This window comes from Rhea americana, unplaced genomic scaffold (assembly GCF_003343005.1).
Source record: "Rhea americana isolate MKP2758 unplaced genomic scaffold, rheAme1 scaffold_41, whole genome shotgun sequence".
NCBI lineage: Eukaryota > Metazoa > Chordata > Aves > Rheiformes > Rheidae > Rhea > Rhea americana.
Genome location: NW_028186546.1, coordinates 4524279 through 4544123, shown reverse-complemented (window position 1 = coordinate 4544123; position 19845 = coordinate 4524279). Strand labels below are relative to the sequence as shown.

The 19845-nt window shown below is 45.9% G+C and overlaps 2 protein-coding genes and 1 long non-coding RNA gene across 3 annotated transcripts; 2 read left to right on the top strand and 1 right to left on the bottom strand.

Moving 5' to 3' along the window:
• Positions 1 to 115: 115 nt before the first annotated feature.
• Positions 116 to 3640, top strand: LOC146590405 (protein NYNRIN-like). The gene has a single exon (XM_085314605.1). The coding sequence runs from the start codon at positions 116 to 118 to the stop codon at positions 3638 to 3640; it is 3525 nt and encodes a 1174-aa protein (XP_085170731.1).
• A 46-nt stretch (positions 3641 to 3686) lies between these two features.
• LOC146590404 (uncharacterized) lies at positions 3687 to 6311 on the top strand. Its single transcript, XM_085314617.1, has one exon. It carries the CDS (start codon positions 3687 to 3689, stop codon positions 6309 to 6311), a length of 2625 nt encoding a protein of 874 aa, XP_085170743.1.
• A 4753-nt stretch (positions 6312 to 11064) lies between these two features.
• LOC146590403 (uncharacterized) lies at positions 11065 to 13117 on the bottom strand. The gene is made up of 4 exons (XR_014897022.1): positions 12949 to 13117; positions 11980 to 12088; positions 11686 to 11847; positions 11065 to 11598 (listed from the first exon to the last, which is right to left on the bottom strand). It is a non-coding gene; the product is annotated as an uncharacterized LOC146590403 (long non-coding RNA).
• Between the last annotated feature and the right edge of the window lie 6728 nt (positions 13118 to 19845).

Here is a 19845-nt window from a genome sequence, read left to right as displayed (position 1 = left end):
GGCACCGATTAAGACCGATTCGTGGGGGCGCCTGATAGTTGATATAACTATTGGAGGAGGGGTGCTTGGACAAGTGATGTTAATTGATACTGGTGCCTCTTATTCAATTCTGGATATGGCCCCTGGTGAAACTGGGCTCTTCCAAACGTGTGAAATTATTGACATAAACAGATCAAACGGCCAAAAATCCTCAGTGCCATTTACCGGGCCCATACCATTTGAAATTGGCACTGCCAAGGGGTCAGAAAAATTTGGTAAAATGGAAATGAAAGGAAAGCCAGGAATTTTAGCCATCTCCTCACTTACAAAGATGGGAGTGGTGGCTGACCTGGCAAATCAAACGCTTTTACGTTGCCCCCAAGGAGATGTACAGATAATCCCAGCTAGTCACAGAGTGATGTCAGTAAAAGCCCCAGAGCTCCTGGTCCACCCCGAATGGGAACCCCGCGTGAAACGGGTCACAGAGCAATTCCCACAGGTCTGGGCAAGAAACAAACTGGACTGTGGCCAGATAGACACCGTAATTGTGATAAAGGGGCCCGATCCCCCTCCTCAGCAGCAGTATCGGTACCCCRCTGAGGCTGAGGACAGCTTGTGGGACACGGTGAAAGCCCTGCTGGAACAAGGGGTGCTGGTTGAGCAACAGAGCAGTAACAACGCCCCGGTGTGGCCCGTGCGGAAAGCAGATGGGAAAACTTGGAGGCTGACAGTTGAYTATGGTGCCCTCAACCAAGCCACCCCTCTGAGAACATCAGTGGTGGCCAGATACCCCGACGTCATGGCAGCCATCTCCCGGGGAGCCAAGTGGTTCTCGGTGCTCAGCCTGTGCAGTGCGTCCTTCGCCATCCCTCTGCACCCAGAGTCCTGGTACAAGTTTGCGTTCACTGTCCGAGGACAGCAGTACACGTTCGCTAGGGTGCCCCAAGGGTTTCACAACGCCCCTGCCATCTGCCACACGCACGTGACGAGGATGTGGGATAAGCTAAGGCACAAAGCAAATGTGTTATCCTGTGTCAGCGATATCCTCATTCATACCCGGACTAAAGAGGAGAATTTGGAGGTTCTGGCAGAAGTGCTGGAAGTAATCCAGAAAACCGGGTTCAAAGTTAGCCCAACAAAGGCCCAACTGTGTTGGAAGGAGGTGTCATATTTAGGGGTGACTCTGGGAGAAGAAGGGCGGTCATTGGAGAAGCAAAGGGTGGAGTTAATACAGAAGGTCTCAGCACCCGCAGACGTCACTACCTTACGCTCGTTTTTGGCTCTCGTGAGATTCTCACGAGAATTTATYGAGGGCTATGCAGAGAAGGCTGCCCCACTGTGTAAGCTCCTAAAAAAAGATGCCTCGTGGGAATGGGGACCGGAGCAGGATGAGGCGGTTAAAACCTTAAAGGAGAGTCTTGTGCAAGCCCCTGTGCTGGCACATCCCCAGGTGGACAGGCCCTATGAGTTGCAGTTGGAGAGCACACGGAAGGGGCTCAGGGCCGTGCTTAGCCAACACCACGGCCCTGATCTTCTCCCCGTAGCATACGCGTCGCGGCTCTTGACACCAACAGAGCAGCAGTTTACGGAATAYGAAAGAGAAGTTTTAGCCTTGATTTGGGCCCTGCAGCACTGGGAGTACCTGGTCGGGTCGGCCCCGGTGCTGTTRCGAACATCGCACGCCCCGGTGAAGTATCTCTTGTCAGGGAAGGGTAGCGAAGGCCCCGTGTGTTACCCCAGGCTGGCTAACTGGACTCTGAGCTTGCTCCAGAAAGACGTCCCAGCGGAGACACAAGAGCTGTCTCCAGGAGCCTACAGGTTGACCATCAGTGGAGAAAAAGGTGATGAGCAAGGTGGTCCCCTTGCTGAACTGAAGCCACGGCAGGCACCCTTGTTTGAGAGCAGCGTTAACCTGTCAGAGGCAAAGGCCAGAGGCTATGTTGTTTGGTTTGTAGATGGGTCAAATTACCACGAGGAGGGAGTGCCTTACACGGGATACGCAGCCGTGAACAGGGCGACGGGCGAAGTGGTCAAAGGGAAGTGCCTGCCGCATTCGATTCAGGCTGCGGAGCTGGTGGCGGTGACAGCAGCCCTAGAAAACACGCCGGCGGATCAGCCGCTGGCCATATTCTCGGACTCGGGCTGGGTGGTGAGGGCAGCGCTGGAGTGGCTGCCGCTTTGGAGGGAGAGGGACATGCAGTCCGCAGATGGCAAGCCCGTAACTTACGCCAAAAAGCTGCTGTACCTCGCAAAGCTGGCCGAACAAAGGGCCCACCCGGCCCAGATTATCAAGGTCAAAGCCCACAAGAAGGGAACCGAGGAGGCAAAATGGAATAAGGAGGCTGATACTAAAGCAAAGCAAGGAGCTAAAGAAGGCCTGATGTGGAAGGCCAGCAAGCCCTCGGAGAACGGCCCGATTTCAGTAGCTCCAGGCAGAAATAGAGAGAGCGTGGACTTGCTAGGCTTGCAAGCACAAGACCCAACCCTCCGAGATTTAATGCAGGGCAGGGAATATAAAGGGTGCAAAGTGTGGAAGGATGTCTCAGGTCTGATACTAGCACGGCGGGACGGTGCAGACTTCCCGGTGTGGGTTGTGCCCGAACTTGTCCGAACAGAGTTGGTGGCCCTAGCTCATGAGCAGGGGCATTTGGGAACAGACAAAACCTTAGTGAGGTTACAGGGTGCTGGATGGTGGCCTGAGATGAGGGATGATGTGGAGAGGTACGTTAGCAACTGCCTAACTTGTGCAGCCAACAATCCAGACGCGAAGACAAYAAAAGGCCTCCTGGGCCACCAAAGGATTTCTGGACCCTGGAGCAAGCTGCAGATGGAGTTTATTGGACCTTTGCCCCAAACAGCACAAGGAAACAAGTATTGTCTAGTGATCACTGATAATTTCACCAGGTGGGTAGAAGCATTTCCAGCTCGAAACAACACAGCCAGTGCTACYGCTAAGATCCTGGTAGAGCATGTGTTCTCCCGATGGGGAGTACCCAAAGAAATTGATTCAGATCATGGCCAACGCTTCATYGGAGAAGTCACGAAAGGGGTGTGCCAGGCTTTAGGGATTAAGCAAAAACTTCACATCACAGGACATTTCCAGAAACCGGGATTGGCAGAGGGACCTAACCAAACACTGAAGACAGCGCTGAGGAAACTCATAAACCAGCAAAGGAAAGACTGGGATCAGAAGCTCCCGTTAGTCCTTCTGGCGTTACGAGGTGCCATTGCTTCTCATGGAATTTCTCCCCACAAGCTAATTCCTGGAAGAGACCCAAAGATGCTGGGACACTGGTGGCAAAGAGGGGAACCGCCAGACGAACTGCAGCCCCGYGTGCTGACAGACAGGTGGATTCAGGAAATGTTGAAGACGGTGTCAGCCACATACCACCAGCTGGCCTTAGCACAAGAATCCAGTGTCCCCAAGATGGATAAGCAACTGGGAGCATTGCTGCGGCCCATGGAGTGGAACACGGGCGACCTGGTAATGTATCGGGGGGTTAGAGAGAAGAACCAAGTGCTGGGACCCCAATGGATGGGGCCCGTTAGGATTGTTAACAAGGCCAGCCCCACTATGTACCAGGTAGAAATAAAAAAGGGGAAGAAAAGGCAGGAAAAGTGGTTCCATTCTTCACAATTAAAAGCATGGAAGGGAAACTAACGGGGCTGGAGAGCCCGCCTTGTTTATGTTTTGCAGATAAAGAAAAATGGAAGGAGATTGTGACCGACGGGAAGGGCGAACTTCGTGGCATCGCCAGCCCTGTTTGCACTACGGGGAAAATGCTTTCAAATTTGTGGTTGCAGGATTTGCTTTGATTTCTGGTATGTGTATAGCACCGAGTATGGAATGTGCCCAACTAAATTACAAAAACTTTGGAGAAGAAGTCAGTAGTTCCCTCTTAGAAAGACACTTTGGCAAAAGGGCCACAGCCCAGCACAGAATTAGAAGGTACACAAAAATTGGCACAGACTGGCCCTGGTCTCAAGCTCACATAAAATACACGGGAAGCATGGGATTAAATTCTAACAAAGGCCTAAACCTGTCAACAGTGGTTATGCACGGGTCTGAGGTTTACTTGGAAAACGAATGGAGCTGGGATAGCACAAACAGACTTCCTCAGTTGCTGGGAAAGGTAGGACAAGAAATAAAAGTAGGATGCAGGGTAGTTAATGGATCCACTTATGAGCGGGTAACTCAAATCTCTGTAACTGAAGTAAAAACAAAGAAAAGTCAGAAAAAAATCTGTGCCATGGAAAAATTGGATTGTTGGTGCAATTTCACGTTGGTCCAGCCAGTTTTTGTGGTCTGCCTTTGGGCCCGTAACAGCGTGGGGCTATCATTTAAATTCAAGATTAGCACCGCAATACGCTCATTTGCTGCCATTAAGATCCCGAAGTGCCATTTTTTGGCCTGGCACGCAGTCCAATATGCTGAAATTGGAAACCAGGTAAAATTAGAAATTAGATACTCTCAAGAAAGTATAACGGATCCCATGCAAATTAACGGTGCCAGTGTGACTATCACTGCCCCTAACGGCCACAAATGGATTGTGTCAGTAAACTGCATCCGTGAGAGCAAAACACTTAATAAATCTCAATTAAGTGCAGAGGGTTCATGGTATAATCAAGACTATGGACATTGTCCCCGCCCAATCATAAATCTTCAGGTATGGTGTCGAGGCAATTTGAGCGTACAGATGTCCTCAGAGCTTGGAGGAAGATGGCTAATAGGAGGCCCTGAAGGATTTAAAAAAGAGTTTACTATAATTGCCGTCTTGCGCCCCTTTGTTTCAAAAATAGGCCCTTATGTAGTTAAGCAAAATCACATCCAAGAATTATTAACTGGGCCTGTTCGGTCACTTAAGAAGGTGGTGCTATCCTTGTCCACAGTTAATGTTTCATCCGTCAGGCCGCACTGTACCCCCTTCCTATCTACCCTCTATACTGGATGGTTGGCTTGGCTTCACAGCCGATCCATCCATGAAGTCCGGACTAAGCGTGACCTGCTSTCCATGGCCCTGGGAGGAGGAGGAACCGGGCTTGGAGTACTCAACAGCATGAACTTTGAAGTTCTTGCCAATAAATTAGAGGCTGTAACTTCTGGAATGCAAGGCCTTATAAACCCCATTAATTCRTCACTAGCCAACCTAGGAATGGGGCAATGGCTCGTGTCAGACGTGTTGCCTATCTGGGGGCAAATAAGTGAGAAAGATCACCAGGTGTTGCTGCAAGCACTGGGAATCGAGCAAAGTAACGTATCCCTCGCTCTTAGTTGTATCCAGGCCCAGACGTGGGTGCAGAGTGTTGTTGCAGGTATATTGAGAGACGGCGACAACGGAGTCCTCCCCACCGAGATCCGAAAGATTGTGTGGGATGCAGCCACGGAGAAAGAGCGCCAGCTCCAAGCGTGGTGGAGACTAGTGAACTTCACCCACGACCAAGTCCTCAACGCAGTCATCGCCTACGTACTGACYGTGGCGGATGCCACCATTGAAAAGGTGTACCCGATCGTAGCCCTGGGAATTAACACAAACGAATCTGTGGTCTACCCCCTGGACCACAGAATGTGGGCAAGAGTGTCTGATAATAAATGGCAATCTGTCGATTTAGAAGCCTGCATTTTAGAGCAGGGGCTGGGGTTCATATGCGAAGACGATGCCCTTAAGGCGAGCGATGTTTGCTTTGATACCAAGGAGGGGGTGTGCCATTTCGAGATCAATCCGCAGAGTAATAATAAAACTGCATTAGCTTATGTAGGGAAAGGATGTGTGTGTTTTAGAACAATGTGTAAATATGTAGTAATTAATGACATTTATAACCAGACTGTGTTTAATGACTCTAATATGTGTGCTTGCAACGTAGCTATTATTAGAGGCTGTGATTTTGTGTATAAGCCGCCTGTGTTTACTAGTCAATTGCTAATTAGAAACTATACCCTATATCATAGTATAACCCCGACCCCAATTGGTATGGATTTGTCGCTTGTAAAAGAAATGTTAGAGCATGCAAATTTACAACAGCTATTAGAAAATGCTAAGGCAGAAGCTAAAAAGATCCTAATAACTGTGCATCATGATGGCAATGTTATAAAGCAGGTAATGGAACGAATTAAGAGGGTGGGAGAACACCACTGGTGGGAAATTTTCTTTGGATGGTCACCCACAGCAACCGGCATCTTCAATGCGTTATTGCATCCTGTTGTAGTAATACTGATAATGCAGATCTGTGTGTGTGTTGCCATGATAGCGACTTGCTACTGGATGAGGCAGGTGAGACACTGCATCAACAAACAGCTAGTAGGACTAGGTCTGGCTAAGCGCCTCCTACCATAGTCAAGGGCAAGACTGGGTTGGCCTCTGTGTTTGCCACCAAGAAGAACTTTGAGCTCCGCTGTTGGCTGCAACCCATTAGGCGTTGAGCGGTGGGGACACATGCCATACCAGACCTTGATGTGTGTGATGGCCACCTCTGTTATAAGAGGGCCACCAGGAGGGGAGTGTAGGCCAAGCAGCCCGCAGTTGGCATGAGTGACAGTTAGCATAAGTAACTTGTGTTTGAACATCCCACCCCCAAATCATCATAAGAAGATGCTGCTCTTGTGTGATTTAAGACTCCTTAAGCAGAGCAGAAGAGCATAAGGAAAGCCGAGGACTGTGTCTTTGGAAGGAAATAGACAGGAATGGAACACCTGAGCTAGGAAAAGCAGCCACTGAAGATGGCAGAGGTGTTACCAGCCTCAAAGCCTTCAAAAGACAATAAAAGATGACCAGAAAAGAAAAACCTGGACTTAAAGGAGCTGAATCCACATGGACCTTTGCAGCAACCATCTCCAGGTTCCCAAGACTCCCAGGACGTCTGGCCAACGGATTGGTGAGATCTTGTTTTTTGGACCTGGACATAACTGCTTAGCTTTGCTTAGTTTGCATGTATTCAATAAAATTTGTGTTTTAAAAGATGGACYGTCTATTCAATTGCTGACTGCTCAGCAGCTTACTTCCCAGGTTTGTGCCTTTGTCTACACTGGTAAAAAGAAATTTCAGAATGAAAAAGATTTTCTTTTTCTTCTCTAGATCAGCATGACTTGCGTTTTTGGTCTGCCGAATATTCACTGAAACACAAATATATCTGCCCCATCTCCTTCAGTCTGCCTCTCCTGTCCCCAGACAGGACTCCCGCACATACAGCCCCCGTACACACTCCAAGGCAGAGCAGCCTTGAGAGACTGGCTCATCTGGACTTCATCTCCATGCATGGAGATTTGGGCACTACACAGTAGAYCTGGACCCTGAATCCAGAAGGCGCCTCAGAATAAATGAAGGCAGTCCCGAACTATTCAAACTGTTTTAAAATAGCGGTAATTAAAAAATAAAAAATAAAAGCAAGCGGCTAACTGCCAACCCGTGTGTCTGATCTCACCTCCAAGATGCTGCTCTGTCTTAGCGTGTGTAAGGGGGGGGTCTGCGTGTGCCAGAGTTCTGTCTGGTCTTGGGAAGGAGAAGTGTTCCAGGGCCGGAGAGGAGGAATGCCAATTCCTCGGTGCAAAAAATCAGCCCAGTTTTGTCCAACAACACATATTGTTACTGCAGTCCAAGTAATAAACAAATACAGCTCTTATATGGGATACAATATATTTTGCAGGTGAAAAGCCCTTTGCAATCCGGACTGAAGTTAAAAAATTAAAGCAGTGGTTTGGAATCCAATAGACAACTGCTGGGCTAGATATAGAAATGGATTAAAAACCTACTGCACAAACACTGACGTAGGCAGTGCAAAGCAACYGCATATTGTCCCACCAAACCTTTTTTTTTATTTTTTTTTTTAAAGAAAAGTAAAAATTTAATACACTGATTTGCTAAAGACACTTCTCCTTAAGGAGCACATATTATAACTAAGCCAGTGAAAACCTGAACATAWAAACCCTGTTTTTCCCACCCCTGAAAAAAAAATCCATCATCCCAGGGATGGGAAGTTAAACACTTGGCCTACACCTCTCCAACCCACCTGGGAAAAGGCCTGTGACCACCCCCCGACCTTTATATGCTGCTTCTCTGCATACTTTACGCATATAAAAAAACTCACAGAAAACATCCACTCCTTTTAGTTAAGCAGCACTGACAGGGGGAAAAAAAGAAGAAAAAAACCCACCTCTTACTTGCTAACACCTTACTTAGTTCATTATAATTAATTTCCCCCCATGAATAATTACCTTGTTACACCAAACCTTTGACTCTCTAATCTGTTTTTTTCCACATGGAAAAAAAAGAACCATAGAAATTTCACATAATTCACACGTTCCTTATTCTGCCCCAGACTTGCTCCTGAAGAGAGCAGCACAGCAGGGATGAGCTGCGACAGAGCCGCAGAGCAGGGGGTTTCTAAGCRGGTGAACTGGGGGCTGAAGGAGAGGGGCTGCTCCTGCCTTCGCACGGTGCTCCCTAGCAATGGAAAAGGCAAAACAGGCAAAAATAACTGCCAATAAGAGAGGGAGAGAAGAGGCTTGGACGGCCTGTGCGGCGTCGCTGCTGTGGCCTAGGGTAGCTGAACGCCCCGAGCCTACGTGTAGCAAGAAGAACCYGAAACCACCACGCTCTGCAACTGCAACTAGACGCTGCCCTCCGCAGCACCGGCCCAGGCGTGCACGTGGCTTCGGAAAGCTCCTCAGACTTGGTGTCTTGCTCAGCACAGCAACCCAGCGGGGCTGTTTTCGGGCGAGCAGCCGTACCGCTGTGGCTGTGCTAGACTTTAGACACAGGTTGATGGTGGTGGTGGGGGGGAACCTTGGGCCAGAATTCTTGTCCACGTTTCAGGTGGCTTCAGTAGAGCTGATAAAAGATCTTACCAGGCCTTGTCTCCTTTTCTCAGGCAAGAGGGTAAGGTGATTGTATTTATTCCCCGGCRCTTTTGTCAAACGAAGCTGGAACTGTAGTGGTCTGCAACGCAACCACTCGTGCGGTGTGGCAAAGAGAACCTGGCTGCTCACATCGCGCAAGCTGGGAAGGTCTCCTTAGATGGCGGAAGCCTTCCAGTCCTTCTCAAGCACAGAGATGAAGCGTGGGAATGCTCCAAAGCCATCTGCAATGTACCAGCTTCCCTCAGTTTCAACTGGATCAAGTAATCACGGCTGCCCTAAGGGGCAGTTTTCAGAGCTAGACCAGCCTGGCTGCCTCTGCTTTAGCCTGCCCAGCTGAGGTGTGCCCAAGCTCACAGACCCCACTGGCCTTGTCCTGGTGGCAGCAAATTAGGCTGATCTTTGAAATACTAGGGCCTAAGATGCTGCGGGGAAGCAGTTTTGACTCAAATGGAACAAGTGATGCTCTCGACAGTGCCTTGGAAATGATGGCAGAAATGCCGTGCTCCTCTGGAGAGTCTAAAAGAGCCAGCAACAGACAGGGAGCTTCTGAACGTATAACAGAAGTCATTTCTCCCAGGGAGCCTTTTCTTCATGCAGGGCATCTGCATGTCTTGGGATATGTCTCATGAGACAGCAGRGTTACCTGGCAAGCTTAGGAGACAGGCCATGTCCCACTGCTGCAGGGGGTTCTTCTGGTCTTGGGACCTGTCCTGCAGCCACCTGGAAGTGCTACAGCAGATCTGCCCTTTATGTGAGCAGATATGGATGTTCGCTATCTCCTCGAGGCGATGGTGATGGGCTACATGGAGGGATCTGAATTACGGCTGCATGGGGCCACCCTCCCCAGTACTTACTGTACTGGCCAGAGCCAGCCTGGGGGTAAAGTTCAAATAGCTACACTGAACTTGCTCCAGATTGCTTTGAGTTYAGAAGGAATTTAAGCCTAGGATTTCCCCTGGACAGGCCTATACTTGAGTTTATTACACAGAAAAAGCTCAGAGTTTGATTTCCCAGCCCCAGGTAGCTTAAYAAATTTGTATTTTCATGAAAATATTTGAAAGTTTTTTTTTTTTTAAGTTTTCCTTCTGAAGCCAAGGAACAAAAATGGGAACCAAATCCTTCTCCTCCCTAAACAAAGTCCTGAAGTGGAGTCACTGTCTGATGAACTTTATTTAGCACCTCCTTGGGAAGGTCCAGGCAGCAGATTTCTGTTAATTTGTCTGTCAGAGCTCTCGTGAGCTGCCTACCCAGACCCATCGTTAGCATTTTGACCAATGTCACTTTCTGGTGGGAACTTTGCCTCTCAGACACAAGGCTTTCCTTCTCTTTCTTCCCTCTTTCCTACCTGTAGTGCTTTCCACCTCCCTTAATGCCAACTTTTTTGCTTTTTGAGTGTGACTGTGACTCAAAATCTTCCTTCAGGACTCTCTGCTCTGAGCAGGACCTTCCAAAGCTTTCTTCCTTTACAAAGAGCCTACAAGATATCTATATATTCACAGAAATTGGATTCGTCTGAGTTAGATCCTCTTGGTGCTCATTTCTTTTACATGCATTTTGTAAGCATCACAYATCACAGAAATCCTATAAAATCAAGAGAAGTAACAGTCGCTCTGATGCCCTGAACAATCCTGCCATGATGCAGCATGGAGGCTGCTTGCTGCRATTCTCTGTTTTTGACCCTCCATAAGAAACTTGCACAGTTTAAAAACAACCTTTTTATTCCTATCAGCCCTGCTCAGCAGCTAKGCAAGCCTTCCCTCAGTTCCTCCTATTCGTAAGTATTTTACTCTACCCCAGAGCATACCCATGATCTATAGTATTTATAAAGAATCCAGAAACTATTTCCCGACTTTTTATAATCTGTAAAGTTACTGTAGACATGACCCATCTAACTGAGCRCTGAGGCGAGCTGGTATGAGAACACAAAAGCTGGGTAGCTTATCCAGGATATGGCGAGAGATTATGGCTTGTGCTGTTCTTTCTGCTTTGTAGAGTGCTGGATAAATTCTGTGACGTGCCAGCACTCAGCATGAAGGAAGATGCTTGATTTATTTCTTGCAGCAGACTGAGGGAGYGATCAGATATACAGCAGCCTGACTAGGAGTCATCACAGTAGGGAGTTATTTCACTTTTAGGGGTGCTAAAATAACTGATGTCATATCCTGAAGAGGGAAATGCAAGGAATTCTTATGGGTTCACACATTTTCATGAAAAATCAGACACAATGGAAACAATTTCCTGTTTTGAGAGAGATTTATCGTTGGCACAACTGTTGAGTTTAGCAGAACTAACAGAAATGCATACAYGGTTTCAATTAATACGCTGTAATTAACAGTTAGGCTTCCTTCTACAGCAGGAGACAATCAAAATGCCCTTTGTCCTCCAGCTGCTCTCAGCAGTTCCAGTATCGGGACCTGAAAGGAGATCGGCAAGGCGTTACTTGGAATAGGGCACGTTAAGAGAAAAAGGGAAAAAAAACAACCCCATGAACTTCTGACTACTGTTCCCTTTCTTCTCAGTGTTTACAGAAGTAACGCAGGGCTTTACTCAGTCATGAAGCATGGAAAATTGGTGACAGCTGAACGAGTGAACGTGGATGTGCCATTTGACCTGAGATGAGGAAGAAATCGTAGGGCACGGCTCAGCAAGCTGAATGATGGTACAAATTAGCAGCGCATCGGCTGCTCCACAGAAACTGTTCTCCTCCATATTCGTATTGCAGGACACGCACATCTCCTTCAGACTGGGACACRTTACTCATACTGGACCTGGGAGAAGAGTACATACTTGGCTAGTAAACCCACACTCCATCTTGCCTCCTGGTAACTTGTTTGTGTAGCTGGGCATAGACTTACAGGCCTTGTCCTCCCAGCTGATCTGCCCTGATGGGGCCACCAGCAATGCATGAATGAGAATTTTGGCTGAAGCCACCCACATTGCAGGTATGTTATTTTCTCCACGCCCTACCTGAAGAAGGCTTGTCCAGCACAARGTCATTGAGATCATTAAGGACATGGCTGACATCAACATATTGAGAAACAGAAAAGAAGAAGATAAATTTCCTTGCCATTGGCTGTATATTGCTTTAATATAACCCTTTGTTTAACTCAGGCATCAGGACAGAAGAAAATAGCAAATTGCAGCCTCACCTCACTGTAAGAGTCATACGTCCTTCGGGGGGAGAGAGACAAACTGCAGTGGCTTATACAGCAAGCACTCCCAACGGGGAGAGGGTAGAGGCCAATCTTCATGGATTCCCTGAGCAAGTAAACACACACAAGTGTATCATTCATCGGTTTAGTCACTGCAGCATTTCCACAGCCACCCTTAAATTGATTAAAGATCAGATGTTTCAAATTGGATGCCTAATGCAAGGCACCCAAATCTAATTTTAGACAGTTCATTGGACTGTCTTTGATTTTTAGTGCTGTTGAGCTGACAGGCAGTCAGCCCTTCTCAAAACCAAATCACTTTCTGAGCTACCTCAAAATGATACAGGTGTTTTTTAATTATTTTTTTTAAGACTACTTAGACTACATTGGCCTAGGCTTATATTTGCTGATCATCTTTGAAGTCTCCTGTACTTGTCAAATGCCACATGAGCGCATGCTGAAGCATAAGCAGAACAAATTCATTTTGCTGAGGTGTTCCTATTCCTTCATCCCTGCTTTCTGTTAGCAAATGTTGCAGTAAAGCTTCAGAGAAGCCTGTCTGCCTTTGCATCGTTACTCTACAAAACTTTATTAAAAAAAAAAAAACCAACAACAACACTTATTTGCCTCAATAGCACATTCACTGATGCACAAGAAAGTCTTTCCAGGACACAGCGTTATGAACGTATGTCCATTCTCGCTTCCTCTGTGCTTGCTCATAAAGCTGATCAATGATCTCCACCCAGTTGTTAGGGGGAACGTGGAGCCACGTGCTATAAAGCCACAATGGAAGATGATGTAGAAAATGGATATGAGTGCTGGAGAGTGGAAAAGCCGATACAGCGGAGCTTGAGATGGCCATCAGCTCACGGGTACGTTCTCAGCTTTCTTTTCCTCATTGCCTGGTACTTCTGCTTTGAGCGCGGAGCGGAAACATGAAAGCAGGCTGTGCACAGACACACGTACCCCAAGCCCGGCAAGCCCCCGCTGTTTACAGCTGCGTCGCAGGCGTGTGCAACGCTCTACTCGTGCTAGGCAACATAACACCTTCACCACACGGGCAGAGGAGGAGTCGGCACACAAGCACTCCTAAACAAGTGYGGCTGGCGTATGCGGTCTGCTTTCTTCATTTGCCAAACTAGAAAAAACAAGAAGAGAAAAGTCAGACATAAATGAAGAATAAGGCACTTAGCTAAGGATCTGGCATGACCTTCTCCCTGAGATCTGAGGATAATGGTGAATTAGTCTATGAATGAGYAGGTTTCATTGCTGTAGGATGCAACTCTGCTATTATGCTCCTGATTTCATACCTACTGCCCAGGCCTCCTTTTCCGCACTGCACAGCTCGGTGCGGAGACGTGAAGGAGCTCAAGTGCAGAGAAATGGCTAATGCGCTCTCAAATTTGACCGCTRTAAGCAATGTGAGTGCAAAAGGTGCCCTCCTAAGGGGTGCTGAGGCTTCTGCATTACAGACACGAGCTATTTGGCCCAGGGACTTYAGGGAACGTTCAGATATTGCTGCTGAAGGCAAGTCTCGGTGTTGGCTGAGAGAAACCAATGTGAGCTGAGCRTATCCTACACACTGTTTTGATCTGGACTCTCAAGAATTTTACAGCAGTAAAASTTCTGCTGGCCTCAAAGAGCCAGGCAAAGAGCCAAATTTTTCAAGATGCTGAAGAGTCTCACATTTCAGTGATCAACACCTCGTCCGGGTGACTCATTTACCAGAAACTGATGGAACCGGTCATCCGGTGGGGCAGCTACAACCGGCCAGCGCAAGACAAGAGATGAGTCCTTACTGGGATGAMGCCAGCAAGGCTGACTGATTTTTTTTAAGCACAACAGATGTATTTGAGAAAGGCTGAAGGCAAGGTAGGAAGACACAGAGCCGATGCAGAAAGCCACTATAGCTTCTCCCACTGTGCTCCTGAAGCGTGGACTTCTAGGCACAGACCTTCCTGACAACCAGCTCTTCCTGCAGGGGGGAGAGCTACAGCCAARCACTGCATTTCAGCCTGACTTTGGACTAGGGAAAAATATTCCATTTATTTCCTCTTTCCCTTCCYTCCCTTTCAATAATTTGAGGAAATCTATACTATTTGCACTAGCTCCATACTTACTGAATTTATTTTTGAGAGAATGAATTAAATGCTTTATGTATAATCTAATTTGCACATAAAAATACTACCAGGCCTATTAAAGTCAAATAAGTGTAAGGATACATACTTCACAGTTTTGACTAACCCTGTGAGGAGAACTTGTATAAATACCATAGTACTTCTTTACCACTGACATATCACTAGCATGAGAGAGTGAAGAGAAATTAAAGACCGGATAAATAAAAATCATCACTTCTAACTTGGACACAAAGGGAAGATTTTATCGTYGTGGCTCAGAAATAGCATCAAAACAGGGAATGATATAATGCAGTTACAGGAGAAACATTCYGAGAGAAAAAGCTTGGCTATGAACATGAGGTATCATTTCTCATTATAGAAATTATAAATACATATGTACAATATATATATTTCTCTTATAATATATAGCATAATACTACAGACAAATGAAGTCCAGTCCATGCAGCTAGAATTTGTAATACACATAAATTGGAAATGTCTAGCACTAAGCTTTGACCTAAATAACCCTAAACTGCTTGTCAGATATCAGAAGGACTGAAGTGCAGCAGCACTAGCAGCGTTCAAAACATTGCTCTGAACAGTTTCTTTGTTAATTCTAAGAACTCCTGCTTCATTTTTGTTAATTTTCATTCTGTTAATTCTAAGAACTCCTGCTTCATTTTAAAGCTTTAAATCTCCTCCCTCTCTCTCTCTCACACACACAACTTTCAGTTTCCCCCACTAATATTGGAAAAAAATGCAATATACTACTTCTTTCACCTTCCTCCCCCTTGAGTTTCTGGCTTCATTTCAAACTTTCAYGCCTTCAGTAGAGAAATAAGTAGGATCTGATTCTGTCAATGCAAGAAGGAACTGTCTTCAGGCCTGCAAGAAGGTCTTCCGTGACCTGAAGATCTGTATTTTTGCAAAGTAGTGCTGTTGGGTATCAATCGYGTCACGAGGCTGATTGCGATGCAAGAGGTATTCAGTACATTGTGCAAGGTAGGCTCCTGCGGATGTCCCTGAGTTAGGAACCCAACACATCAGTCACTTTTGGAAATTTAGCTTTATACTTGTGCCCCAGTCTCATGCCCTGGAACACGAGAGATTGCCAGCACACAACACCCTAGGTAGGGAGTTTTCTGTAGCTCTCTGAAATCAAAACACATCATTGTTTACTTGAAGTTCAACAGGGCTTAAGGTCTAAACCTCACTTTGCTCTGCCAGAAAAYACCTGTCAAATTGCACTGCATTGCTTTCAACTGTATATTGAGCCTCTCAGAATACAGAACAGTAGCRTATTTGGGGGTGGGGGATGTTATTGCTTGTTTTCAAAGATTTCCTGCAGAAAGGCTGATGACACTTTTCTTATTTATGGTTTCTTATTTACACTCTTTTTTGGGACCCAGATTTCTGGTATCTGTGAGTCTTCATCCATTTTAAGGGTGTAATCAGACTTTTGCTGACCTGGCTTATAAAGAYACTGCACCAAGTTGCTCACTATCTYATCCTGAAAACACAAGCTGCACAACTGGAATATAAAYATAAGAAGCAGGACAGGAAACAGGTAGAATGATGCCAACACGTCTGACAGGGCTGTAACCTCCTTCCTCAGGTCATTCCCACCAGTGGATGTTAAGAATAGTCAGAAKTTGTGACATGTTAATGCAAAAAAGCTCATCTTTTCTCAGCAAGTTGTAAATCACACTAGATGCCTGTGGAAAAGTGGGAAGGAGAATCCAGACCTCCAGCYCCTCACCCTGATGCTTTAACCTCTGTATTTTGACTGACAAACATAGTTATTAAACAAACTGACACCTTCCATCCTGCAGGATGTCAGTACCGGCTGAGAGCTCTATTCTGAAAAACACGCTTTAATTTAATTAAACAGTAACAGTCCTCTTAACTTGCTCAAAGAACAGTTTTATCCTGTAATCCAATACCATAGAAATCTGGTGAACTTGAGATAGCTAAAGGCATTAAATTCAGGTCATTTAAACTGCTTTTAATGAATGCCCCTCAAYCTTTACAGAAATATGCTTCGACAAGCTAGCAGATTCGATTTAAGGAGGATATATTTCGTAGGCCAAGGGTACGGTCAACCGGCTTGCCAGGCGTTGGCGTTCCCTGGGTGCCTCGCCGAAACCACAGCCTGGGCTCGGGGCACGCAAGGCAGCGTCAGCGGCCCTCCCTTCCATCGTAAGATCTTAAGTGAGATCCTTCCACAGCGAGACCGACCTCTCATCGCTTTACGGGATGCAGAAGGAGATGCCCCGTTTCAGCTGTAGCCTTTTTCCAAACGCACCCAGCAGTAGGATCTCGCTAAAAATGTTTTCACGCACTGTAGCCAGTCATAAAAAGCTGACGGCGTGAGGAATACAAGCCATAAAAAAGGGGCAGTATTTGGCAGGCACAGCATGTCCACGCCACGCTTCACAGGACACCGAAGCCGGTAGCTGCCTTCAGAAGCGAGCACTGGGGCTCTGATCTGCGTTCGTCGCACAAGCGACYGCAGCGCTTCCAGACGCGGTTGGTTAAAGCCGATCTGCCGGTCTGCGGCTGAGACCAGCCGAGGCAGGGACCCAAGCGCTGGCTCCGTCCCGTCTTCAGGGGGAGCGAGGAGGACTGGCAGCAGCAGTCTCCTCCACGGGCGGTGACATAACGGCCAGGGTTAAATCTGCCAGAGTCCCCTTCTACACCACCGCAGACGAGGTGAAAAACCAGGCCTTAGAAGACCCATATACTTGATGCAGGGGGCCTGGCGAGCCAGGGACAGAGCTAAAATTGAAACGTAGAAGTCTTCTCTCAGGCCCTTATTTTAACCAGCAGATTGTGGCTCTTTTGTGCTCAGCTACACTTACACCGTTTAACTTGGTGATGAAGTTTTGTGGTCAGAACAAACCCTTGCCTGTAGCTCACACCAGCCGCTGGTGATACATAGCAGCTCTTGTTCGAAACCAAGCAGCAGGCAGGTTTACTGGAAGAGGAGACAGATCAAATTTAGCGCTGTTGGTCATTCACAGATGAACCCTCACACCTGCATAAAACACTACTGCCTCCAAGGGGTCTCCAGGAAGATCTGCCTGTCTCTGTTTGGATGTGACAGCAAGATCTGTGACCRTATGCGTCTCAACTCAGAACTGTAATGCTTTGGTGGTTTTAATGAGAAGAACAGATGAGTAAAGTCAGCTTTCACTATAGTGTGGATTCCTTTGCTGCTAAGAAGGGGGAAGCAAACATTTACAGTAAAGGGTAAATAAAGTCATCCATCTCTGTATCTAGTATTTTAAAAATGTCTAGCACGCAGATAAGTTGGCAAATAGGTTAAAAGCTAGAAACAAGGCAATCAATAAACACATGGACAGTAATCATTATCTATGATTTCAGAAAATAAGGTATCACTTATCTAAGTTAGACCTCTATGTCACATACGCTAGATGAGACAATCTGCTATGCCTCATTTGCAGCACTTACATCACAGATTAATCGTTGCTTAATCACATTGTGGCAATAGCTCTCCTTCTGGGATCTTACCATATTTTATGTTCGATGTCAAGAAAATTTATTCAGAGCTATTCTGCAAAGCTTGAGCAAGCCCTTTCCAGTGGGTGCGGCAGGAGGGTATGGAGGTAGAGCACAGGTTTGGGAATGACYATTAAAGACAGATATTCTGTTCTGCCAACTTATGCTTTTAACATATTTTCAGAGCTGTTTAATCATCTTCTCCTCACTTCCAAAAGTGCAATTCTCATTTGAAAAAGCAATTAAACAGACATTTATTTCCTTTCAACAAATCTGTTCCTTGTATATGTGCAGAGTCCTACATCGTGGCCTTACCATCTGCTGGAGGTCTTATTTTCTTAGACTGACTTTCTAAAGAAATGAAGAATGTGACCATATGGAGSAAGGGTTCCCTACGAATAATTCTGAAAGACACTGGCCATATTTGTACAGCCCTATTTGACAGGGTGTTAGAAATATCAAAGAGATCTTATAACGTACCAAAATTCATTAAACTAGATGCCCTGGGAGAAAAGAAAGTCCTTACTATTTGTCTTACTAAGGACACAAGCTGCAGTGTCAGCCACATGTTATTTTCACAGCAAAGAACATATGTAGGAAAGAGTGCTTTAAAATAGCCAAGCAGCCTGCAGCTGGCATGAGAAAAAGTTAACATACGTAACTTATGATTGAACCTGCTCTCTTCTCCAGTAAATAATGAGAAAAGCAGTTACTAACGTGTGACTTCAGACTCCCTCATYAGAAGAGCTAAGGATAACAAAAGGCCAAGGAAAGTGTCATGGGTAAGATGCAGAAAGGCATGTAATTCCTGAGTGAGGAAAAGGATCCACAGAAGAAAGCAGAGGCATTACCAGCCTCAAAGACCAGGGAAGACTAAAAAAAATGACCAGAAAGAAGACCCTGTGAACACTTTGAACTTAAAGCTGAATTCACATAGACCTCCGCTCCAGGTTCCTGAGACTCTCAAGACGTCCGACCAACAAATTGTTATTGGAGCCTACATGTTCCTGCTTAATTTTCCTTAGTTGTGTATGGATCTAATAAACCTAGCCTGCTAGAGGATGAACTGCTTGACTGCTCAGCCTCTCACTACACAGATTCGTAACTTCAGTAATAGAGAAAAAAAACAAAAAACAACAACAACAACAAAAAAAACGAAGTCCAAGGTTCCAAGGTTGCAATCAGCCACACAATGCAAATCCTTAGGAAAGCAGACTACTTATTTTCAGGGCTTTTTAACCTACTTATTATTCCTGGAAAACTAGAACAGATCAGAAAAAATTCAAAGCTGAGGGCCGTGGACTGTACTCCACCCCACAGCATAACAGAAAGTTTCAGCCTTACAGCCAACAGCTTTCCGTAAGGTATCACGCAACCCTCAAATCCTCTACACAGCCCCAGCTCCGCACAGTGCAAGCAGATGCAACACAGCTCTCCTGTTCCTCTCGGCCAGCCTGCCTGCCCCAGGGTCTGTAAAGGCTGAAGTRTTTCCAGCCTTCACGGCTCACTGAAGGTCTCATCTGAGAGTCCTGGGAGCAACATAAAAGCTTTAACTCCATCATTTAAGATTTTCAATTAATTTCATATATGCAGGACACCAGTTCTAATGCCACAATAATATAATCCATATTGTGAATGGAGGTCTGGGGACACTGTATTTACAACAGAAATACAAAGCTGTTTGATTTTTTTCAGAGTATTGTTTGGATTACAAATCAAGCATCACTCTAACATTCTTGGTTTGAAACTTCCTGTAAATTGTTATGATTGAATGAAGCAGAAAATAGCCTCATTTCAAGCAATTAATTTTGCACACTACACTTTTTCTGTGTTTCTTAAATTAAACTAAGAATTTGGACTGCAATAAGAAAAATATACTAGACAATGTATATCTGACAACCAATTAYATGTTTAATACAGACTCATTTTCCACTCTCAGAACTGGATGAAAAAGAATAACAATTKCAAATAAGATCTGGAATCAAAAGCCTTTGACATTCTCCTTTAAAATCTGTCAGTGAAACAGTTACAGAAATAGCTGGGAACACTGCAGTGCACTTATCTTACAAATTTATGTAGCTTCCTAAAAGAAGGATAGAAATCGCCCTAGTAGGCACCATCAACATTAGAAAGAAGCAGTATATTTGATGAAATTCCAAGAGAATTCTGTAGGCTACTGACCCTTTTTTGGGTGCATATTCCAGAAGAGATTACAGACTGTCAA